Consider the following 26,104-nt stretch of genomic DNA (forward strand, 5'->3'; position numbering starts at 1 on the left):
GTGACCATTGGTTCGCTAAGGTCCATTGAGGAGTACGCAGGTGGAGACGTGCGAAGGGGGTGACATGTACTGTCGAAGCCATGTGCCCCAATAGCACCATCAAGTGATTCGCAGAGATGGTAATCTGTTGAAACACCTGCTGACAGAGATGGAGGATGGCGTGAAGGCGGTTGGATGGAAGAAACGCCCTCATCAGAACAGTGTCCAGAACGGCTCCAATAAATTGAAGTCGCTGGGTCGGAATGAGGTGAGACTTGGGTAGATTGATTTCGAACCCTAACAGGCGAAGGAAGTGAATAGTCTGATTGGTGGCAAGCAGAACCGCCTGAGGGGAATGAGCTTTGATCAACCAGTCGTCCAGATAAGGGAAGACTTGAAAGTTGTGAGAGCGGAGATAGGCCGCTACCACAATCAGACATTTGGTGAATACCCTGGGAGAGGAGGCCAGGCCGAAGGGTAGCACCTTGTACTGATAATGATGTTGATCGATGAGAAAGCGCAGATATTGCCTGGACGTCAGATGGATAGGTATATGTGTGTAAGCCTCTTTGAGATCGAGGGAGCATAGCCAGTCGCCCTGAGCGAGAAGAGGGTAGAGGGTGGCAAGAGAGAGCATTTTGAACTTCTCCTTGACTAAACATTTGTTGAGATCTCTGAGATCTAAGATGGGTCTGAGGTCTCCGGTCTTTTTGGGAACTAGAAAGTACCTGGAGTAAAATCCCTGACCTCGCTGATCTTGAGGAACTTCTTCGATGGCATTGAGAAGAAGGAGGGATTGAACCTCTTGAGCGAGAAAGAGGGACTGAGACTTGTTGGAAGCAGACTCTTTTGGCAGGCTTAACGGTGGAGGAGTCTGAAAATTGAGGGAGTAACCATGGGCTATGATCGAGAGCACCCACTGGTCGGTGGTGATGACCTCCCATCGAGAGTGAAAAATGGTTAATCGACCTCCTATGGGCTGTGGAAGAGGACAGGAGGGAGGGAGACTGGCAATGCCCAGGAGAAGGGAGTCAAAAGGGCTGAGTGGGCTTAGTCTGAGTGACAGGCTTTATGGTAGGCGGCTGTTGCTGACGTGCTTGTTGGTGCTGTTGCCGCTGCCTCCGAGGTTGTGGAGGTTGAGGCTGAACTGGCCGAGCAGAAAACCGCCTCTGATATGATGGCTGCTGTCTAAATGGACGAGGAGGAGGAGGCTTCTTTTTATTTTTCAGCAAGGTATCCCACCTCATCTCATGGGCAGAGAGCTTTTGAGTGGTGGTATCCATAGATTCTCCAAAGAGCTCATCACCCAGGCAGGGAGCATTGGCAAGGCGGTCCTGGTGGTTCACATCAAGGTCGGAGACTCTGAGCCATGCCAAACGTCTCATCGCTACAGACATAGCCGTGGCTCGGGATGTGAGTTCAAAAGTATCATAGATGGACCGGACCATAAACTTCCTGAGTTGCAGGAGACTGGAAGTGCATTGTTGGAATGCAGGAAGCTTACGGTCAGGAAGATACTTTTGAAAAGAAGAGACTTGCTGAATCAAATGTTTCAGGTAAAAAGAAAAGTGAAACGCATAATTACCTGAACGGTTGGCCAGCATTGCATTTTGTTAAAGTCTTTTACCAAATTTGTCCATGGCCTTCCCCTCTCTGCCAGGAGGGACAGAGGCATAAACACTAGAGCCTGCCGATTTCTTGAGGGTGGACTCCACCAGTAGAGATTCATGGGGCAGCTGGGGTTTGTCAAACCCTGGAATAGGAATCACTTTGTAAAGCGATTCCAGCTTCCTAGGGGCTCCTGGAACGGTGAGAGGAGTTTCCAAATTTTTGTAAAAAGTTTCCCTCAAGATATCATGGAGGGGTAACTTCAAAAATTCTTTCGGAGGCTGGTCAAAATCCAAAGCATCAAGAAATGCTTTGGATTTTTTAGAGTCAGACTCTAGAGGAATGGAAAGGGTGTCCGACATCTCCTTAAGAAACTTGGTGAAGGACGAGTGCTCTGGCTTACCAGCAGGATCTTGTACCGATGTAACATCCTCCTCCGAGGAATAATCTGCCTCGGTACCGAGAGGGTCATCAGAATCATCCCACAAATCAGGGTCCCGTACCGATGAAAGACGGCCCTGAGAAAGTGGGGTAGAAGGTTTGGTGTGCTTGGTTTTGCATACCGATTTACCAGACCTCATGGACACCGTACCGGGTGATTGTACAGCGGTACGGGTGTCAGAGAACGGTACCGGTTCCGAAGTCGAGTAAGCAGTGCGTCGAAGAGACTTCGGTTCCGCCGAGAGAACAGGCATAGAAACAGATTTTTGCGGTGCCGACGTCGATGCCGATAAAACAGGCTGTTCGACAATCGGCACCGAAGGCTCAGTAGGTACCGACACTGGAAGGCTCGGAGTCAGCAGAGCCGGGAGCAAGTGTTGTAACTGCTCCTTAAGCTGGACCTGAAGGATGGATGCTATTCTCTCATCCAAAGACGGTCCCGATGGCACCGGTACCTCTTTTTTCTTGCTCGGTACCTGCGGTGCAGCTCGACGCTCCGGAGAAGTCGATGCCGATGAAGAGGGCAGTGACTTCAATAGGAGCGGAGCGTTTGCGGGGCCGGCGCGCAGTCTGCAGGACTTGGCTCACTGCTTGTTCGAATGGCGGGCCAAGGACAGTAGGGGATGGCTTCTTAGCAGGCTTACCCATAGGGTGCGACACCGGGGATGGATCTTGCGGTGTCGAAGTCACCGGTGCCGATTTGGAAGAAGATGTCGGTGTCGATGCCGGGGAAACTTCCATGGCGGCACCGAAAATAATTCGCTGTTGAATTTGGCGATTCTTTAGAGTTCTCTTTTGGAGAGAACTGCAGCGGGTGCACGTTTCTGCCCTATGGTCCGGACCCAGACACTGAAGGCACCACTTGTGCGGGTCGGAAAGAGAAATAGGACGTGCACACCGCTGACACTTCTTAAAACCCAGCGAAGGGGGCATGAAGGGAAAAACGGCCGTAGCAAAATCGAAGCCTAAGGCTTCGATGGTGCCAACAGGCCCCGCTGGGGCCGACCGGAAAAAAGTCGAAAAAAATGGACTTCTTTTTTTTTTTTTTTTAAAAAGAAAGAAAACAATAAGGTGAATAAATCACGACAAGAAAATATCGCGCGAGCGGGAAGGCTCCACTTGGAGTATTGTGTTCAGTTTTGGAGACCGTATCTGGCGAAAGACGTAAGAAGACTTGAGGCGGTCCAGAGGAGGGCGACGAAAATGATAGGAGGCTTGCACCAGAAGACATATGAGGAGAGACTGGAAGCCCTGAATATGTATACCCTAGAGGAAAGGAGAGACAGGGGAGATATGATTCAGACGTTCAAATACTTAAAGGGTATTAACGTAGAACAAAATCTTTTCCAGAGAAAGGAAAATGGTAAAACCAGAGGACATAATTTGAGGTTGAGGGGTGGTAGATTCAGGGGCAATGTTAGGAAATTCTACTTTACGGAGAGGGTGGTGGATGCCTGGAATGCGCTCCCGAGAGAGGTGGTGGAGAGTAAAACTGTGACTGAGTTCAAAGAAGCGTGGGATGAACACAGAAGATTTAGAATCAGAAAATAATATTAAAGATTGAACTAGGCCAGTTACTGGGCAGACTTGTACAGTCTGTGTCTGTGTATGGCCGTTTGGAGGAGGATGGGCAGGGGAGGGCTTCAATGGCTGGGAGGGTGTAGATGGGCTGGAGTAAGTCTTAACAGAGATTTCGGCAGTTGGAACCCAAGCACAGTACCGGGTAAAGCTTTGGATTCTCGCCCAGAAATAGCTAAGAAGAAGAAAAAAAAAAAAAAAAAAAATTTTAAATTGAATCAGGTTGGGCAGACTGGATGGACCATTCGGGTCTTTATCTGCCGTCATCTACTATGTTACTATGTTACTATGTAAGGCGAGAAAAAATTTGAAAAAAATTTTCCAACAGCAGTTGGAACATGCGTCTTCTTAGCTCCGCGGAAACTAAGAAACTGGGGACCGCGCATCTCTGTCGGGCGGGAAGGCACTCGCGCACGCGCGGTGCGGCCTAGCTAGAACTTTCTAAAGTTCTTAGAGTGAAATCACTCTAAAATTGTCCGTACCGGGGCTCCGTCGGTGCCGTCACCCATCAGTCAAGAATATGCTGCCTGCATGTCCTGGGATAATAAATTTATGTATTTATGATAATAATAGAAAGAAATTCAAGTGATGTGTATAAATTTATTATGATGTAATATTGTGCACTTGTTATAAGATGAAAAATGAATAAAGATTTTAGGGGAAAAAAAAGTCAACATCAACATCTTTTCTCACATCAAGCAGCATTATGAGGTAAAGATCTGGAACAACTGCTTATGCATACTACTTATGGGGAATTTAGGAAACACCTAAAAACATATCTGTTCTTGAAGTATTTAGGTAACTGACCTATACAATCTTAGTCCACAACAACTGATCTCCAGAACTGTTAATCACTAGCTCTTAACTTTGTTAATTCTACTCAATTTGTAGCATCTTTTAATCATTGTAAGCTGCACAGAACTTCACGGTTCTGCGGTATACAAACTGTTATTATTATTATTTCATCTTCACATGGAGAAGACAGAAGACCAGTCCAAATGAACCAGGAAACACTGCTGGATACGGATTAGAACAAGAACCTTCCCCAAAACATCCCACAGTTCGCCAGCTAAGCCAGACGAACCAAAAGCCACTGCCTTTCTAACTCCCCAACAACCAACACCCACAGAAAAACCGTACTCTTCGTGAAAAAACACAGAACACCACTACAGGGTGAGGTTCTGTGCCAGTCTGGAGGGACTAAAAAGAAAGAAAATTAGCAGGTAAGGACCTAATTTCTCCTTCTCTATCGTCCCTCCAGATGGGCACAGAAAGGGCCGCCACTAGAATGTGGTCACCGAACACCGCGACCCGACATGCCTGAACGTCCACATGATAATGTTGCACAAAGAAATGGGGAGAAGACCAAACTGTAGCCGTACAGATATCCACTGGAGGTATAAGAGAAGACTTTGCCCAAGAAGCTGCCGGACTCCGAGTGGAATAAGCTCCGAGAAATTCTGGAACAGGTTTCTTTTGAAGAAGATACATGGAAGCGAAAAGTCTCCTTGATCCATCGCGCAAAAGTAGCTTTAGAAGCACTGTCCCCCTTTGAGGACCCGCTAAGAGGAGAAAAAGATGATCCGATTTCTGAAACTCCTGGGTCCACTGAACAGAAGATCGAAGGACACTACAGACAACCAATTTGATCAAATGTCTCTGCTGCAAAGAGCCCTCCTAACTACCTAAGATCGGGAGAACCACAAACTGATTGACATGAAAAGGCAAAATCACCTTCAGCAGAAAGGATGGAAACGGCTACAGCATGACTTGATCCCAAGAGAACTCCAGGAAAGGCGGTTTACAAGAGAAAGTCTGCAGGAAGACCGCATTAAGAGTAAGGTCCTTCAACAAACATTACTTTTCTAGACCACAAAATCTCACAGATCAATGCAGGAATCGAGAGGCTAAAATGGAGGACAAATGAGCACAAAGAGAACCAGATTTAGGTCCCAGGCAAAATCCTAACAGGCAGTCGTAGCAATTTCGCAGCTCTCAGGAATCTAATCACATCCAGAGAAAGACCAACCGCCGGCAATGCAAGAGACCGCAAAAGGAAGGCAACCCAGCAAGTTGCACCCGAAGAGAGTACCAGGTGAGACCCCGCTCCAGGCCATTCTGCAGAAACTCCAAGATGTGAAGGCAAAGCAGTGCGGAAAGGCACAACACCCCCCTCCCCCATGGAGCACCATTCCTCAAAGATACACCAAACACGCACATAAGCCTGAGAGACCCCAAGAGAGTTGAGATCTTCATATCCAAATATCCCTACTTCCTTAGGCGTGCCCGTTCAAGTGCCCAGCCGTAAAACAAAAGAGGCCCGGTTTGAACATTTAAATGGGACCCTGAGTGAGAAGATCGGGCAAGAGGGGCAGCAGGAGAGGATCTGCGTACCATGGGCATCTGGGTCAAACCGGAGTCACCAGGATCACATGGACTATGTGTCAGGCAATCTGAAGAACTCTGCCCACCAAATGCCACGGTGGAAAGACACATAGCAAGCCTGCACCAGAGCATCCAGCTCTTTGGCCTGGCAATCCCTGCGCCGACTGAAGAACCTCGGTGCCTTGGCGTTGAGACATGTGGCCATGCGGTCCATGATCAGCTGACCCCAGGACCAAACAATCAACACGAAGGCTTCCAGCCCAAGACACCAGTCGCCAAGATCCAGAGCATGACAACTGGGAAAAAAAAGTCCGTTTGAACATTGTCCAGCTATGTGGGAGACTGAGATGTCCAGAAGATGAGCCTCTGCCCATTCCAGGAGGGAGGTCTCCAAAATCACTAGATGACTCTTGGTGCCCTCCGAACAATTGGCATTGCCACGGTGATGGCCATGTCCGAGAGAAAATGCAAACTGACTTGCCCTCCCAGCAATGCTAGTTGAATAGCTCTGGTCTCCAGATCAATGATAAACCAGGATGCCTCCATCGGCGACCAGCCACCCCGAACTGAGTGACCGAGCCCCTTAACCGGAATCCGTGAGAAGCACTGTCCACTGGGGCTGATCTAGGCTTATTCCCTGAATCAGATTGGAAGACTGTGACCACCAGTGCAGGTTGCGACGAACTAACCACAGAAGGAAAACAGGAGAGTCCAGATCATGAGTCTGTGGTGACCCCTGCCGAAGAAGTGCATACCGAAGAGGGTGCAGGTAAGCCTGACTCCACCTGACCACTTCCAGGGAGGCCGCCAGCAATCCCAAGACTTGCAGAAAGTCCTGTGCCCGAGAGCAGCAACAGGGAACGAAACTGTGACTGCAATTTGCACACCCTGGCTCCTTGCAGGAACGCTCTCCCCAAACTGGTGTCGAACAGAACGCCGAGATACTCCACACGGTGAGAAGGAGTCAACCAGTTTTTGGACAGGTCGACCATCTAGCCCAAGGTACACAGGAACTCCACAAGCCGAGAACTCTCCCGAAACGACCTGGCACAAATCAACCAGTTGTCCAGATAGGGGTGAACCAGAATGCCCTCCTTGCGCAAGGCCACTACCATAATTTTGGTGAAGGTCCACGGCACCACGGCCAACCCAAAGGAAAGCGCACAAAACCAACAATGCTCTCCCAAAATCGCAAAGGAATCGCTGATGGGAGGTCTGAATCAGGACATGCAGGTAGGCCTCCATCAGGTCAAGAGAAGTCAGAAATCCTCCAGAAGCAGTTTTTTTGGGGTGTTTTTTTTAAATTAGTGTTTCTATACAAAAAGAGGGAACACTGAGCACCTTGACACCCTTGAGATCCAAAATGGGCCGAAAAGATCCCTCTTTTTTGGGTACCACAAAGTAAATAAATAAATAGAGGACCTGCAGGTATGAATCTCCCGGGGAGGCACTGGGACTACCGCTCAGAGGTCCAGCAACCTGAGCAGTGACTGGCGAAAAGTCCTCTGCTTCCAAATCGCTTGACAAGGAGAGGAGATAAAGGTCATGAAAACTCCAGAGCATAACCATCTCGAATCATGTCCAGGACCCACTGATCTGTGGTAATCTCGGCCCACTCCCGGTAAAACTCCTGCAATCGGGTTCCAACTAGAACTGGGGAAGGACTCGCAACAAGTCACTGGGCCGGACAGTCAGTGGAGGAACCCCTGGAAGAGTTGCGACTCCCCCCAGCGGGCACCCCCAAAATGACTGCTTGAATGAAAACAGCCACTGGAAGGAAAAAGAGGTTACACTCCAGCCAGGGCATTACCTCTGAAATTCATACAAGTGTCCCTGGGCAGAACCACCACGCAAAGCCTGGCGAGGTCAGTTCTCCGGTAACCTAGGCACATTAGAGTCGTGCAAGGCCTGAACCAGCTTATCCAACACCTCCACAAACCTAGGCACATTAGAGTCGTGCAAGGCCTGAACCAGCTTATCCAACACCTCCACAAACAGAAAGGAGCCCCGAAAGGGAAACTTGCTGAGCTTAGTTTTAGATGCTGCATCCGCCAACCAACCCCAAAGCCACAGGGTTTGGCGGGTTGCTAATCCAAGAGCCATAGAATGGGCCGAGGCACACAAAAGATCATATGTGGCATCAGAGAGATAAGAAGCTCCCAGTTCAATCTTAGCCACTTCCTGATCCACTAAAGATCAGTCAGATGACTCGCAGTCAAGAACTCTCTCTGACTACTGGAAACAAGCCTGGGCCACCAGACCGCCCACAAAGCGCCGCCTGGACAGCCAGGGCAGTCACATCTATACTTTATTTGAGCAGAGCCTCCATTTTACGGTCCTGAGGGTCTCTCAAGGCTGAACCACCTTCAACCGGTACAGTATTTCTGCGCGCAACAGCAGAGACCACTGCATTAACCACAGGAGACTTAAAAGTATCTCTATTGACATCATCCCAAATATCCTGATGCATAAGGAATGAGCGGGATGCTGACCGGATCCCTCTCAAGACAGGGTCCACAAAATGAGGGGGGGTCCTTAGCTTCCTCTTCAAAGTGTAAAACCAAAGACACCTGAAGAATGAACTCCTGCAACTCGTCCCAGAGAAAAAATGTGAACAGACGCATCCTTGCCAACCAGCGCCTCTAAAAAGGTCTCCATTCAAAAAGTCAGGCCCCCCCTGATGGATCTGTAAGAGTCTCCCCAAAGAAGCAGCCACAGCAGGAGATTGAACAGGACGGCCGTGGAAGGAACAGCCCCCACCAGAGGACACTACAACCACCCGTTATCAAAGCAGGACCCCTAACCACCTGTAAATAAGCCTTGCATATGGCCAACATCAAATCAGGGGGAAAAAACCCCTGCAATAATATAGCATTTATGTTAGGAGCAGAAGACACATTTAAAACCAGTTCCTTCCTTACCAAGGCAGGAGGAAGGTTGCCTGAGGCCGTGGGCAAATAAGACGCACTTCCTGCCGTTGATAAACTGTCAACAGAAAAACAAATCCGACTGACTGCCGACAGACGAGGAAATCCTGGTATGGGCAGTAGGAGAAGCCCGGGGCTCATCCTGGCCAACTGAGAAAAGACCGATTGTAATAGGGACTGAAAAGCACACTTGTATCGATGCCAAAAATCAGTGTCTCAGTCTCCATCTGCTGGCAGAGGAGTGTAAATCCATCCGTTTCTGTGTCGCTCTGGAGGGACGATAAAGAAGGACTTTCTCTCTTAGATGCTCCCAACTCCAAACCAAGAAATCTTTGGGCTGCTAGTCGGACTGACCCCAATCGAGACCTCCACCTTCACAGAACCTCGAACACAAAGGGGGATGGTACCCTAATACCCCAAGGCTTTTTACACAAGGCACCCACAGCCTGCGCTTAAGCCACTGAGAAACTCAGATGGCAAGATGGCTCCCAGGAGAATGGACTCCAATCCCAGAAGACACACAGCCGGTTGGCTTCCCAGGCCCATCCGAAGGCTTGCCCTAGAGAGCTACAGTCCAAATCAGTGGAACCTGCGTCCTTTCCCAGGCTGAGGATCTCAGGGTACCAAAGCCTCAGAAAAAAATGAATTTAGGCCAAAAAGAAACAAAACTAAGCAAAGCAGATCAGAATAACTCTGCACAGTTTGCTTTCAGAAGAAAACCTGAAAGTGGACACTGGGTTCTGCCTCCATGTGGGAGGTGCTCATAACTGTAAGTATTCACACTTCTGCAAGTCCAGTTCGTGGGAATGGATTGATCATCATACGTACAGACTCCTGAGTGGATGTAACAGAAGTTGTAAATACAGTCTATAATACAAGAGGCCAAAAAAGTGACCCTGTGTGTCCCCGACAAGGCTGGTTTCCAGGACATCCACAGTAACCTAAGCCACTTCCCTTACCCACACATAGCATACAAGGATGCTTACTGTGGCCATACTGGAAAACCAGAACTGATGGGGGAAGAACGTTTCTCCTGTACCCAAATTTAGAAATTGCTGCCCTAGGATTTGAAAAAGGCAACAATTAAAGATGGGGCCTACTATCGAGCTAAAATTTCCACTCCGGCATTGATGGGCCAATAAAACGCAAGCTGCATCTCTTCGTACTTTACTTCACTAAGTGCCCAGTGCTGGCTCCTCACCACCACATCAGCTCATATTCTGGTATCAACAGAACGCATCTCTTGGCCGTTGCTTTAGTGATCTGTGCATAAATGAATGAAAAACAGCCTCTTTTCACCAGCCTGGGGCCAAGTCAAGTTACTTGGCAAGAGACATTAAGTGTGCCTTCTTTTTTGCGGGTATAGCTGGGCCCAATATACAAGAACTAGCTTGTTCCACAGAGGAATCCTATTTTTTTCTTTATACCATATTTAAATTCAGTTGAAAGGAGTTAGGCAGGGCTGGAAACCACTACCCATCCCCTCTCAATGGATATTTTCCACACACTGGACCCAATTTCTGGTCTTTTAAAAGAGCCTCAATTCTTAGAACTACAAAATGCTCAAGAAAGTCTCAAGCAACCATGCCTATCAGGCTGTCATACTGTACTGAAGCCAAACAGCATCTGTCCAACAGTGTACAAATTTCAGCTTCAGGGGGACACTAATGTCCAGGCTGGAAATCCTTGAATAACTTATCATACAGCATAGGGCAAAACCATGTCCTCAAATGTAAGAAGGGAGAGGAGGCGCAATTGATCTCTACTTGTCATCAGAGTAGTGACAGTTTCAACCAGAAGGTCTCATCAACTTCTTTATAAAGGGTTACTTTTTTATTTATTCAGTAAAGTGCTTTCACTGTAATCACACAAGGATACCCCCTTCACAAACCCAGTCCTTTTGGGGTGCAGCCAATAAGATAAACCAAAATATAAACAAGCTAAAATCCCTTCACCCCCTTTGAGTAGCACAGGTCTGCCCTTATACATAATAGCACTGGAGGAAAATACAGATACTGAAAGGAAGAAGGGAGTGTTGGGGAGGGAAGCATACTGGAAGCCCACCCAGTACCTCAGTGATTCCAAAGGGGATATTTCCAACATAGAGTCGCCGTGCTTGCCTAGTCATCTGACTGCCAACAACCGGCACAGGGGTGGGGGTCACGGCCAGGCCGTCTGGGGTCATCGTCGGGAGGAGGGCTGTGGCTGGGATCTGGCCTGCAGCTGTAAAAAAGGGAATAAAAACAAAAATATATAGAAACAGCCTTTATTCTGACACTTTCAAGAATCAAAAGTGGGAACCCTACACCAATAAAGCCTTGAATCAGTCATTCACCATCTTATACACAAGATATTTTGAGATTAACTAGACATCTCTACTAGTTACCCCACTTACTAACCCACAAGGTAACACTGCCTCTTTCACCCTATACCACACCAGTTAGCAGCAGCCAGTCCTTGCACTAAAATGTAATGTGTTTTCTGGGAACCAGGCAATTCTCCCCAAGATAACACTTGTACACAATTATATCATTGGAAATGTTATTTAGATCCTATGTCAGCAGTTAAAGAGGTTAACCTGGCATTCAAATATTTTTTCAATTGCCCAGGGACTAATGTAGCAAGGAAAGGAGGAACTAAAGCTTGTTTGCTATCTTCAAAGAATGCCGTTGATTTTAAGTACAGTAAACCGGGGAGTCACGTGATGTGTTGAGCCGAGTGAGCTGTGTCTTGCTTGAGCTCCTGGGCCCCGCGATCCTCCCTGCCTCTTTTAGCTTCCTTCCCGCTCTCCTCTGAGCTCTGGGGCTTGGTCTTGTGTATGGACAGGTTTGTCCAACACTCTAGCCCGGCGATGAGCGGCAGGTCCACTCACAAACACAAGGACAGAGAACCGCAGCCTCCCAAACCCGATGGCAAGATGGCTGCGGCGGCGGAGGAGTCGGGAGCCACGTTGCCTCTTTCAGCTGCTCACCGCGTCGGTGGTTCGCGCGTTGGACTCCCATTTTGATGGCTTGTCGGGACAGCTTACCTAGAGACATTGCTGGCTGAGACCACCCGGCGCACCGGAGAGCTCGAGACGAGGGTGGTGCTGGTAGAAGACGCCCAGACTTCCTCTGTGGCAGATTTTCTTGCTCTTCAGGAACGGGTCACGCGCCAGGCAGAGAAACTCGAGGACCTGGAGAACAGGTCGAGGCGTGATAGCCTGCGGCTGATCGGCTTCCCGGAGTCTGTGCCGGGCTCGCGTCTCCTACCCATGCTTGAGTCCTGATTTGTAGCTGAATTTCCCCTCCCGGCTGGCATGAGGCCCCTGCACTTAGATCGGGCGCACCGCCTGGGCCGGCGCTCTGAGGATCACACCTGCGCCAGGGTCACCATCATTAAAGTGCATAATTCTGCACATAAAGCGGAGTTGATGCATCTTTACAAACAGCGGCGCAATACTCTTACTTATGAGGGCTCGCCGCTGCGGATCTTCCAGGATTATTCTCCAGCTTTACAAGAATGACGGCGGCATTTTTCGAGGGTGTGTTCTGCCTTGTATGACTGAAAGCAGCGCTTTATGCTACAATACCCGGCACACCTGAAGATTTGGACCAGTGATGGGTGGAGGGGATACACCACCGTGGAGGAAGCCCAAGCCTTTTTGGGCTTGTTGCCTGCTGACCCGGGTTCCTCTTCAGGGCCCTGATGTGCTTACGGTGGACGCTAATCATTGTGGTGACTTGTATTGGGTCCAGTTGGCTTTTGCCATCTTAGATGTTTGGTTTTTTATTTTGTTGGGAGTCTGACCCCCTGTTGTGTTGTTTTGCTGTTCCTCCTTGTGGGGGGTTGGGGTCTACTAGTGTATGGGTCTTGCTTGTTTGGTTGTGTGGGGTTGGCTGATTGTGGGTGCCTCATTTGACCCTTTGGTCCTGCTTGTTTGCCTTGGGACCTCCGTGACGAGAGTCCCTGTGTGTTTGGTATGTAGGGCGCCTGTTGGGTTGGGTTGTGGTGGGCCCTCATTGTATTACCTCTTGGAGGTTTCCAGTTTGAGTGCTCCCCTTTGCTGTTGTTTTCTATAATCTTGGGGTGGCCATGGAGGGGAGGTGTCTGAGTAGGGTGTGCCTGGGTGGGGTGGCGGGTCGGATTTATGCTTGTGGGGTTTGCTTTCTTGAGTGTGTTTTTTCGGTGTAGTGCTGCTGGAGGGGGTAGGGAGGGTCTGGGGCCCTGTTCACATTTACTAGTGACTTCCTATCTCAGTCCTGCATTAGTGGGACTGGGTGTGTGTCTGTGTGGGGTGTTGGGGATTGGGTTTTGGGGGTGGGTGGTTTGGGTTGTGGGGAAGGGTGGGTTACTCTCACTGATGCTTGGGTTTTGTTTTTTGGGTTTGAGGTACCTGTTGTTTTGTATACTCCCTCTTGGGAGTTGGGGGCTTCTTTTTTCACTTTTTCTCTGTGTACTACTAACCTTCTGCCTGTGTGGGATGCTAGTCTTTGAGTTCTTTCCCTTCTCCATGTTTCAGGTTCTAGTACTTTGTGAGACTGATGACCCTGGGGGAGGCTGGGCTCCTGGGGTTTTGCAATTGTGGCTTCATTTGTCTATGGGTCCTACTTATTCTGTCTTATGGCTGTTGTAAGCTCGCCTTTTAGGCTAACTTCTTGGAATGTTGGGGGCATTACGTCCCCGATTAAGAGGTCAAAAATTTTGGTGGCACTTCAGCGCCATCATGCTGATATTGCCTGTTTACAGGAAACTAGGCTTACCGACGAGGAACATCTTAAGCTGCGGCGTTCCTGGGTGGGAGAGGTTTATTATGTGTCTTCCCCTGGGCGACGGGGTGGGGTAGCAGTGTTGTTTCGGAAATCTTCGCCTCTCGGAGTGCAGGTCCTTGATAAGTCTCCGGAGGGTCGTCATTTACTTTTACGACTTTCGTTGGGAGACCGGAGTTATCTGTTACTGGTGGTTTACGGCCCTAACTCGTCAGAATCCGTATTTTTATGTGAATTGGTTGCTCTTCACTCACGGTATTCAGGCGATCCTTTGCTCTTGGTGGGTGATTTTAATTTGGTTAGCGATCCTGAATTAGATAAATAGGGGCTTACACCCTCTACTTTGGGGGCTCGAGGACGTCTTTTAGCTGATCTTTGCAACACTCTTTCAGTGGTGGATCCCTGGTGTCTTTTACATCCTGAGGTCCGGGACTATACTCATCTCTCCAGAGCTCATAATACCTGGTCTCACATTGATTACATTTTTGTATCTGTGGGTCTGTTCCCCTCCGTTTCGTCAGCGGAGATTGGCCCTTTGGCCATTTCCGATAACGCTCCAATTTGGATTGATATATCTTTGGATCCGACCTATGTTCGTTCCCCTTCTTAGCGCTTTCCCTTCTATCTGGCCTAGGATGTGGAGTTTAAAACCTTTTTGGAGACTCAATGGGATGACTATTTGCAACATAATGTACAACATCAAGACGATCCCATTTTGTTTTGGGAAGCCGCCAAAACCGTGCTACGAGGTCACATTATTTCCTTCCTCTGTGCCAGACACAAACGTATTAACCGTAGTATTATAGCCCTGCAACGTGATCTTGGTGCAGCTAAACGTGCCTTTCAGGCTGCTCCTTCTCCCACTACTCGGGAACACTATCTGTCTGCTCAGGCCACACTTAATTCGTTACTCCACTCCCGTTTTATGAAATGGTCGGCCTTCCATAAACATCGATTTCATAGATTTGGTAACAGATCGGGGCGGTTATTGGCCCGTCTCGTGGATGCTCGGCTGGGCCGTAAGCCGATCCTCACCCTTAAGACACCTGGGGGGTGGGGGTGTTGGGTGACCAAAACGTAGCAGGTGGCGGAGACGCTTCTAGATTTCTTTTCTCGACTGTATGCTGGGCCGGATGAGATTTCCGGGGACCTTATTTCTGACTATTTGCACTCGTCCGGCATGCCGCGTTTGGCTGTGGAAACGGCGACGCTTCTTAATGAACCTCTTCAGGCATTGGAATTGCAGGTTGCCATCAAATCCCTTCGTTCGGGTCGGGCTCCTGGCCCGGACGGGTTCTCCGGCGAGTTTTACCGTATTCTCTCTCACCGCGTTTGTGGGCCTTTACTTGACTATTATAATGCGGCTATAACTGGAGGCTCCTTTCCTCGCTATGCTAACGAGGCCTTGGTTACCTTATTGTTAGACCCGGGGTCTTATCGCCCGATCTCCCTCTTTAATGTTGATTTTAAATTGTTTTCTCGTATTTTGGCCAACCGTCTTGCACCGCTTCTCCCTTCCGTTATCCATGAGGACCAGGTTGGATTTGTTCGGGGTCGACATTCAGTTCGCAATGTGCGTAAGATCCTCTTTGCGCTGGCTCATTGTCAGGAACTGAGCATTGACTCGTTGTTTGTTAGCTGGACGCATCTAAAGCATTTGATAGTGTTAACTGGTCCTTCTTATTTCCTACCCTTGAACATGTGGGACTGGGGGGGTTTTATTTGAGTGCTATCCGTTCCTTATATTCTACTCAGAGGGCGTCTCTCTTGGTTAATGATATTCGTACAGATTCCTTTCCTATACTCCGGGGTGTTAGACAGGGCTGCCCCCTATCTCCTCTACTTTTTCTGCTCTTTTTAGAACCCTTACTTTGTACTTTGCGCCACACCGATGAGGTGCGGGGCCTTCGGGTCGCGGGTGAGTCCTTGAAGACATTGGCCTTTGCAGATGATATGTTTTTGATCCTGACCTCTCCTGAGGTTTCTTTGCCCCTCACGTTAGATCTTATTTCTGAATTTGGTTTTCATTCCAGCCTCTCCTTGAATCTTGATAAATCTTTGGCTTTGCCTTCTTGCCCGGCAGTTCGTACTTCTTGGAGGGGTTCCTTCCCTTTGCGGTGGGCGGAGTCTGAGCTTCGATATTTAGGGGTACGCATTCCCATGGATCTTGCCCGCCTCTACTCTTTAAATGTCCGCTCTTTGTTTTCTACCTTTGAGACACGGTTGCAGCTGTGGCGGGATCTACCCATTTCTTTGTTGGGCCGGGTGAGCCTCTATAAAATGCTTGTTGTAGCACAGTGGCTGTATGTGTTTCAGGTTCTTCCCCTTTATTTGTTTCCCCATGATGAAAAGCGTCTTGCGCGCATGGTGCAACGGTTTCTCTGGATGGGCAAGCGTGCTCGCCTTCCCTTTCGGAGGGCGGCCTCCCGTTGGTATAAGGGTGGTTTGGGGTTGTTGAATATTCGTTTCTTAACGATTGCTTGTGGCATGCGCCACATTAATGATCTTTTTAGTGGTACCTCCACGTTTACTAACACCTCCTTGGAACTTTCTTGCTTTACCTCTACCCACTTTAGTGTGTTTCTTCACTCTTCTTTACTTTCCAAATGGGAATCTGCGCCCGGTGCGTTGTTGCATTGCCCTCTTCGTCGGGCCTGGCACTGGGTATGTAGGTTTCATTCCCTTAGCTCTACGGTCTCTCCCTTTTTACCATTACGCTATAAAGCAATGTTACTTACCGTAAAGCAATGTTACTTACCGTAACAGTTGTTATCCAGGGACAGCAGGCAGCTATTCTCACTAGTGGGTGATGTCATCCGACAGAGCCCCGATACGGACATCTTGCAAGCATGTCTTGCTTGAAGAAACTCAGAAGTTTCGAGATGCCCGCACCGCGCATGCGCCAGTGCCTTCCCGCCCGATGTACCGGGCGCGTCTCCTCAGTTCAGGTAGCTAGCCTGAGAAGCCAACCCAGGGGAGGTGGGTGGGACGTGAGAATAGCTGCCTGCTGTCCCTGGATAACAACTGTTACGGTAAGTAACATTGCTTTATCCCAGGACAAGCAGGCAGGTATTCTCACTAGTGGGTGACCTCCAAGCTAACCCCAATGGGATGGTGGGAGAGTTGGCAACTTAAGAGAACAAATTTTGTAACACTGTTTGGCCAAACTGTCCATCCCGTCTGGAGAAAGTATCCAGACAATAATGAGAGGTGAAAGTATGAACCGAGGACCAAGTGGCAGCCTTACAAATCTCCTCAATCGGTGTCGATCTGAGGAAGGCTACAGAGGCTGCCATTGCTCTGACCTTATGGGCTGTGACCTTACAGGGAAGGGATAATCCAGCCTGGGCATAGCAGGAAGAGATACAAGCCGCCATCCAGTTGGAGATGGTGCGCTTCGATACCGGTCGTCCCAACTTGTTTGGATCAAAGGAGACGAAAAGTTGAGGAGCAGTTCTGTGTGGCTTTGTGCGATCCAAGTAGAAAGCTAGAGCACGTTTACAGTCCAGAGTGTGCAAAGCAGATTCCCCAGGATGAGAATGAGGCTTTGGAAAGAACACCGGAAGCACGATGGATTGGTTGATGTGAAATTCAGAGACCACTTTAGGTAAGAATTTTGGATGAGTACGGAGAACCACCTTGTCATGATGGAATACGGTGAACGGTGGATCCGCCACTAGGGCCTGAAGCTCACTGACTCGACGAGCTGACGTGAGGGCCACTAGAAAAACCACCTTCCAGGTGAGATACTTGAGTGGAGCCGTGTTGAGAGGTTCAAACGGAGGCTTCATAAGATGAGACAGGACAACATTGAGATCCCAAACCACAGGAGGAGGTTTGAGAGGAGGGTTGACATGAAAAAGCCCTTTCATAAATTTGGAAACCACAGGATGAGCAGACAAAGGTTTCCCTTGTAGAGGCTGATGGAAAGCCGCAATAGCACTCAGGTGGACTCGTATAGAGGTAGACTTGAGGCCAGACTGGGACAGGTGTAGAAGATAATCCAATACAGAAGATAGGGAAGCTCGCTGAGGTTCCGTGGCATTGGAAATACACCAGGAAGAGAATCTAGTCCATTTTTGGGAATAGCATTGTCGAGTAGCAGGCTTCCTGGAAGCCTCCAAGACCTCCCTCACTGCTTGAGAGAACTGGTGAGGAGTTATGTTGAAAGGAACCAAGCTGTCAGGTGGAGGGACTGCAGATTGGGATGAAGTAGTGAACCTTGATGTTGAGTGAGTAGTGAAGGAAACACTGGAAGAAGTACTGGCTCCCTGCTGCTGAGTTGAAGTAGAAGGGAGAACCAAGGTTGTCTGGGCCACCGAGGAGCAATCAGAATCATGGTGGCATGGTCTAATCTCAACTTGACTAGAGTCTTTTGAATGAGAGGAAAAGGAGGAAACGCATATAGGAAACGTTTGCTCCAATCCAGCAGAAAAGCATCTGCCTCTAGGCGATGAGGAGTGTAGATCCTGGAGCAAAATTGAGGCAGCTTGAAGTTGTGGGGGGCTGCAAAGAGGTCTATCTGAGGTGTCCCCCACTGAGCAAAGATCTGATGAAGGGGGTCGGAGTGGAGCGTCCATTCGTGAGGCTGAAGTAGACGACTCAATTTGTCTGCCAAGACGTTGTCCTTCCCCTGAATGTAGACTGCTCTGAGGAAGGTGTTGTGGCGAACCGCCCAATCCCAGACTCAAAGAGCTTCCTGACAAAGAGGGGCCGAGCCCGTGCCCCCTTGTTTGTTGACATAATACATGGCGACCTGATTGTCTGTGCGAATAAGGACCACCATGTCGTGAAGCAGATGTTGAAAAGCTTGGAGAGCATTGAAGATGGCCCTGAGCTCCAGAAGATTGATTTGATGGAGTCGTTCCGCACTGGTCCAGAACCCCTGAGTGCGAAGACCATCCAGATGGGCCCCCCATGCATAGTTCGATGAATCGGTCGTTAGAACTTTCTGATGGGGAGGAGAATGAAACAGCAAACCTCTGGATAGATTCGAAGAGGTCATCCACCAGAGAAGAGACTGCCGTAGAGCAGGAGTGACCACAATGTGACGAGATAACGGGTCGGACACCTGAGTCCACTGAGATGCCAGAGTCCATTGAGGGATCCTGAGATGTAGTCTGGCAAAAGGCGTCACATGAACTGTAGATGCCATGTGGCCTAAAAGGACCATCATGTGTCTCGCTGAGATGGATTGGCGAGAAGACACTGACTGGCAGAGTAGAAGGAGAGCATGTAAGCGTGGAGGAGGAAGGAATGCTCGAAGTTGAATGGTATCCAGGACAGCCCCTATGAAGGGGAGAGACTGGGTGGGCTGAAGATGGGACTTTGGAAAGTTGATCTCAAAGCCCAAGCTCTGCAGAAAACAAATGGTAGTCAAGGTCGCCGAAATGACCTTGGGAGCGGACGGGGCCTTGATGAGCCAGTCGTCGAGGTATGGGAACACCTGGAGACCCATGTTCCGGAGTGCAGCGGCCACCACTACCAGACACTTCGTGAAGACTCTGGGCGACGAAGATAGGCCGAAGGGAAGCACTCGATACTGCAGATGCAGATGTCCCACCCGGAATCTGAGGAACTTGCGGGAGGCCGGATGAATCGGGATGTGAGTGTAGGCCTCCTTGAGATCCAGAGAGCATAACCAATCGTTCTGCTCGATTAGGGGATAAAGAGAGGCAAGGGTCAGCATGCGGAACCGTTCCCTGACCAAAAACTTGTTGAGGACCCGAAGGTCCAAAATGGGACGCAGATCGCCCGTCTTCTTCGGGACCAGGAAGTACCGGGAGTAAAACCCCTGGTTTTGTTGATCCACCGGTACCGGCTCGACGGCCCGAAGCCGGAGCAAAGCCTGAGCTTCCTGGAGAAGAAGAGCGGTCTGTGTGGAGTTGGAAGGATACTCTCTTGGAGGATGGTCCGGGGGGACCCGTTGGAAATGAAGAGAGTATCCCTCTCTTATGATGGAGAGGACCCAGAGGTCCGTGGTGATCGCCTCCCATCGATGACAAAAATGATGGAGGCGACCCCCTATGGGAAAATATGGGGTAGACAGAACGAGATCGGTTATGCTCCCTGGAGGAGAGTCAAAAAGGCTGAGTAGCCTTGGGAGCAGCCGGCATCTGAGGCTTTTGCTGAGTCTTCTGAGGCGGCTGTCGCTTTGCAGGCTGTCTCGCAGGAGGGGCCTGCCTCGGTTGATAACGCCTTTGGTAGATTATAGGCGGTTTAGAAGGACGAGACTGTTGTGGTTTAGGCTTAGGCCTCATGATAGACTGGAAAGATTTTTCGTGGTCTGACAGTTTTTTAGTAACAGTCTCGACAGACTCATCGAACAGATCCGCTCCCGCACAAGGCACATTTGCAAGTCTGTCTTGGAGATTCGGATCCATATCAATGGTGCGAAGCCAAGCCAGTCGACGCATGGCGACCGAGCAGGCCGCAGCACGAGCCGAGAGCTCGAAAGCATCATAGGAGGATTGCATCAATTGGAGGCGCAACTGGGACAGGGTCGCCACCACCTCCTCAAACTCAAACCGAGCCTCAGCATCGATGAAAGGTGTGAACTTGCGGAGTACCGGCAAGAAAAAATCCAAATAGGACGAGAAGAAAAAATTGTAATTGAGCACTCGAGTCGCCATCATTGAATTTTGATAGATACGTCTACCAAACTTATCCATCGTTCTCCCTTCCCTGCCAGGAGGCACGGAAGCGTAGACTTGGGAGGGGTGCGAACGTTTAAGGGAAGACTCGACTAGGAGGGACTGGTGAGAGAGTTGAGCTCCCTCAAACCCCTTGTGGTGCACGATGCGGTATCGAGCATCCAACTTGCTAGGTACCGCAGGTATGGAATACGGTGTCTCCAAACACCGCATGAGAGTCTGGTCAAGTAACTTATGCAGGGGAAGCCGAAGTGTCTCCGCCGGAGGATGAGGTAAATGCATGGTGTCCAGATACTCCTTAGAGTACTTCGACCCAGTATCTAAGGTCACATCCAAGTCATCCGCCATCTGTCTGAGAAAGGATGAAAAGGAAAGTTGGTCCGCCAAGGCCGGCCGGCGAGACGGACTAGAAGACGTGGAAGCCTCCGGTTCTAGGGAGAGCTGGGAGCGGCATGGAGAGTATGAGGTAGATGGTTCTTCATACTCCGGTCCCTCTGGCTGGGATAAATCTGAGGATGAGTATCCCATACGCTGCATTTTCTTCTGTGGAGACACCTCCGAATGACGCGAGGAGTGTCTAGAAGAATGTCGAGATCGATGCCCCTCCCGATGCCGGGATGGGGAACGTGATCTTCGATGCATCGATCGATCCCTTGAAGCCTCGAAGGAATGGATTGGACTCGATGCAGTGGAGCGCATGGGAGGCAACGATGCCGACTCACGCAGTGCCACCCAAGTCTGGTATGGAGTGCGAAAGAACTCCTCCTGCGATGCAGTATGCCCAGGACTCCGATTATCAGGGGCCGATGTAGTACCCTGGTGACGTGGAGGTGTAATGGGCTCTAAAGGCGGCATGTCAGAAAGGGAAGCCCGCCTAGTGGGTTCCGCCGCCCTCCGCCGCTCCCCCTCGTCGAGCAGGGAAATCGAACGACGAGGAGGAGGAGGAGGGGGCGGACCGCTCTTCGGGACCGGGACCGTAGTATCGCCCTGAATATTAGCGATAAGCCTCGGTCCCATCGTCCGCATGAGCTCAACAAATTGAGCTTCGAGCAGGGATTTAAGCGATGCCGATATGGAGGGATCCGCACCGAAAGGGGGTCCTCCTGCACGGTCATCGCGTTCCTTCGTGGTCGAGTGCTTCTGCTTGGTAGCTTTGGGCACTTTTATGACCACGGGAGGAACAGTGGAAGGCGGTACCTGAACCGAGGAGACGGGAGCAGGAACCGATGCAGAAGCCGGTGTGAACGATGCTGGCTTCACGATGCTCGATGCATGAGTCGCAGATGCAGGCTTCGAACAGACCGGTGAAACATCTGTCGAGGTCGAAGCAGATGGCTCCTTAGAAGACTCCATCTTAAACATGGACTCCCAAAGTAAGCAGCGCCGTTTAAAAGAGCGCGCTGTGAGCGTGGAACAAGGCCGGCACGATTTCGGAACGTGTTCTGGACCAAGACACTGAAGACAGCGCCGGTGTGGGTCCGTCAACGAAATCGCACGCTGGCACTTGCTGCACTTTTTAAAACCGGTGATAGGCCGGGACATAGGCCGGAAAAGTGACGTTGCTAGGTCGAAGGAGCTAGGTCGCAGCCACGAGGCCGGCCCGGCCGAACCGCCGGACGAAATAATTGTAACTTTTTTTTTTTTTTTTTTTTAAATAGAAATAAAAGTCAAAGAAAGTAAGTAAAACAATAAAACGCGGGGAAAGAAGGCAAAATACTGAAATTTCAGTCAGCGCAGAATTGAAGAGAACTTCTCAGCTCCGCGGAAAGAAAAGAACTGAGGAGACGCGCCCGGTACATCGGGCGGGAAGGCACTGGCGCATGCGCGGTGCGGGCATCTCGAAACTTCTGAGTTTCTTCAAGCAAGACATGCTTGCAAGATGTCCGTATCGGGGCTCTGTCGGATGACATCACCCACTAGTGAGAATACCTGCCTGCTTGTCCTGGGATAACAGTTGTTATCCAGGGACAGCAGGCAGCTATTCTCACTAGTGGGTGATGTCATCCGGCTCTGTCGGATGACATCATCCACTAGTGAGAATGCCTGCCTGCTTGTCCTGGGATAATGCATGTTTTCCTCCTGGGGTGGGCAATGCTAGTTTTGTGAATTGGGAAGCAAAGGGGATTCGTTTCTTGTTCCATTTAGTTGATGATGAAGGTTTGATCAAACCCTTTGATCTGCTTTGCGAGGAATTTGCTCTTCCTCGTACAGATGTCTATGCCTACCTTCAGATCCGCCATTACATTTCCTCCTTGTCAAGTACTCATCTTTCGGCCTCCTGTCGGGAATTGTTGTTGGAGGCCTTTACATTTGGTTCCCAACAGCCTGTCCCAATGAAATTTCACCATAGATATCTGAAGGACGAATCCCCTATGCTTGATTGTCTCCGATTACGGGATGCTTGGGTGGGGGATTTGAATATGGAATTTTCTGATGAAGTAATTTTGAATGCTATCAAAAAGCTGCCTTTGTAAGGTAAATATGCAGTTTTGTGGGAACAACATTACAAATTGACTCTTCGCCTGTATATTTCTCCTCGGAGAGCTTTCCTGGCAGGGCTCTGCTCAACTGTGGACTGCTGGCGCTGTGGTGCTCCAGATGCAGGTCTCGGCCACATGTTCTGGTCGTGTCCATCAATACAAACTTTTTGGGACGCTATTTTTTTTTTTTAGATACCACCTGGAACATTACAGTTCAGAGATCTGCCTTGGTGTTATTTGTAGCCTCCTTATATTTTCATCCCCGTCGGCCTGGGGCCGCTGCATTCCTTCGTTGGACTGCTGTGATTGCTCTCAAATGCATTTTGCTTAAGTGGATGGAAGCGGAGGCCCCTGACTATTCCCTCTGGCGTAGTCACATGATTACGTTGCTTTCTTGGGAACGGAGGGGAGTCCAGGACATTTCTTCCTTGCTGGGACGGGCCTTCCAGCGAATTTGGGAGCCTTTTTGGATAACATTGTCTCCGGTGGCTCATAGTCGTCTTTTGAACTGCTAGCCCCTGGTACTTGTTCTATTATCTGTTTCTTCTGTTTTGTTTGACATCAGTGAGAGGGGGGATGGGTTGTGGGTTGGGTTGGTGGGGTGGGTTTGCGAGATTTTGTGTGAAATATGGAGCTGCTTGTTGCTCTTTGTACTTGTTTCTGATTGCTGTTTTTCTTGGTGCTCAATAAATATATTTGACGATAAAGTACAGTAAACCACTATCAAGGGACAAAACAAGCACACTGCAGTCAAATCAACTTACCCTGCATTGCTTTATACTGCATGGGTGTAATGTGCTCAAAGCCCGGAGGAGGCACATCCCAGTATTTACGGATCTTCTTTTTCTTCTCATGTCTGGGAGATCGGCTGTAAGTACAATAGTATCATGGTCAACAGCAAATCACACACAGCCAAGCTCATGTGGTTAATAAATCAGCAAAGACCAGGAGAACTATAAGATAACCAACTTCTATGCCCTCAGCTGGGACTGTGCCATGATACAGGAAATAACCTACCCCACCATATTACTGCTTCCAATCAATCACTGCTGCTGGACTATATTTCTTGCAAACACAATAGAAAATTATAAGATCTCAGATACAAAAGTATATGTAAAATTGAATCACAATACACTAACTGTTCCCAGGAATGGGTCTGGTTTTTATTGCCATTCCTGGGAGCAATTAGTGTATTGTGATATGATTTTTTTGACATATACTTTTGTATCTGAGATTTTACAGTTTTGTTATATCATGTCATGATATTTGGAATATAATAAACTTTTATATCAGATGTCTCCTGTCACATCCAAGGACTATTGTTCCACTTTTGTTACATTTCTTGCAGATAAGAGTGGGCTCAGACTTATCAAATAAGTACTGCAGAGCATCTAGAAATCACATCACAGCCCCCCCCTTCTCCCCAGACAGTGGACACTGCTTCTTTCTGTTCATGGAGTTCCTCATCTCTTCCCATAGCACCATACCTGCGTCGCCTGCGATCCCGGGAGCCGCTGCGCTGCTCTCGGGCACGTCGGTCTCTGCTACGGCTGCGCCGCTTCCGTTCACGACTCCGAGAACGGCTGTGACTGCGTTTCCGGTGGCGGTTCTCTTTGTCACGCTCTGTGGAGAAGCAGAGAAAGCAAATACATTAGTAATGCTATAAGGATACCTCATCGCAAACTTTTTCTGCTTTGACCTGCCAACCATAGACCACAGATCAAATGCACATTCACATTCAGTCCTGTTCCAAGTTACATCTACCCAGTGTTCTCGCTAGATTTTCTGGCCGAATTTACTGACCACATGGCTAACTTAATAGAAATAATACTGGGGGAACACTGCATCTATCAACATTACACGTCGCTTCAAGGCTAGGTAAGCTGCAAATATATTGCAATTCTGCACAGGCCAATGACTGACCATCAATAAGCAACCAGTTCCACTCAAAGAAAATCAGACACAGTCACCAAGGTACCTAAACATCTCCTTAAACAAAGCAGCCATGGCCAACATATTATGGTATATAGATGGTATTTCTTATTTTGTTGATGCGCTTTTCTTACAAGTGTTTCTACTTGTATAATATTCACAAATGCAAATAACCTCCCCCACACACAAAACATGTGCGTAGGTTTAAAAGCCACACGGCTGGGCTCCCCTGGCCCTTAAAAGTCTGTCAAGTCTGTCTAGCTTTTTAGATCACTCTCCACTCCCAAACCAAGCTATGCCAAAAGGTAAAACCCCACTTTCTCTACGGTATGGAAAGCTTTCTCCACAAACACCATGTTCAAATAAGCCTTTCAAGACTTGCTAGATGTTGCCATGGGGGTGATGACCTGGTGCAACTGACTATTTATTATGAACGAGAAAAAAAAGAAGTCAATTCTGCTTTTTTGAGGGGGCGAGGGTAGGTTTCTATTACATCACGGTTAAAGGGAAAGAAGGAGGAAGGTCCCTACAAGAGTCAAACATCTCTCTGTTGTCTTGGGGAGCAACAACAGCATTTCTGGTTTGAGGAAGTCGATGAGACCAAGCAAGAAACAGCAGAGCAGTAGGAAACAAGTAAGATTTTAAAAAGCCTGGAGGAGGCTGAGAATTGACAGTGTCTGATACATGGCAACAGCTGTATCATATTCAAACCTCACAGCTGTGCTCTCTCACACTGGCAGAAGTGCACTACAAAAGAAACCTGCTAAGTCTGGTCTGTCTTTTTATCCCCCACTATTGGGATAAATTCTTACAAGGCAGAGCACAAGAATCCACCCAAATCTGCAAATCATGGATTATTTCAGTCTCAACACACACCAGACATTTCATAATAAGAACAAGATATAGATATAAATGTTGCTTCACCACCCCCCCTCCAATTCCCTGATTCTAACTCAAAGCACACCCTAGCTTTCTCAAAGCACACCCTAGTTCTCAAAGCACACCCTAGCTTTTATATTTACTGAATTCAATTCATTTTAGATTACAGAAGGTGGGCAGAAGAAACTAGAACAAGGTGTTCTTCCAGACAAAGAAATGCCACCTCCTATTAAAAGTAAAGAAAGAAAATTATTAGAACCTGTAGACATCCGTCTTCTGTCAGTAATGTACTGCTAAATAAAAGCCCTCAAGGAAAAACTATAGGACGAATGCCAAAAGTCACTTTAACTACTAAAACACTCAGGGCCAGATGCACAATGCTCAGTGAACCCGATAAAAAGTAACAGGTTGGGAGCAATTTTATTTTACAGGGCTATGCACAAACAAATAGCACACAAATCAAATGCATGCAATTTGTGAAGAGTAGCCCTATA

At 48.8% G+C, this 26,104-nt stretch overlaps 1 protein-coding gene across 1 annotated transcript in view; it reads right to left on the reverse strand.

Annotated features, from left to right (window-relative positions):
* U2AF2 (U2 small nuclear RNA auxiliary factor 2) overlaps window positions 1-26,104 on the reverse strand; it is a 124,396-nt gene that overhangs the window by 86,700 nt on the left and 11,592 nt on the right. Inside the window, exons 2-4 of the mRNA XM_033960493.1 lie at window positions 24,287-24,422; window positions 23,564-23,667; window positions 10,990-11,141 (exon numbers count right to left, since the gene is read on the reverse strand). Coding sequence (XP_033816384.1) covers window positions 10,990-11,141; window positions 23,564-23,667; window positions 24,287-24,422 — 392 coding nt within the window. The remainder of the gene's footprint in view (window positions 1-10,989; window positions 11,142-23,563; window positions 23,668-24,286; window positions 24,423-26,104) is intronic.

Source organism: Geotrypetes seraphini, chromosome 10 (assembly GCF_902459505.1).
Source record: "Geotrypetes seraphini chromosome 10, aGeoSer1.1, whole genome shotgun sequence".
Taxonomy (NCBI): Eukaryota; Metazoa; Chordata; class Amphibia; order Gymnophiona; family Dermophiidae; genus Geotrypetes; species Geotrypetes seraphini.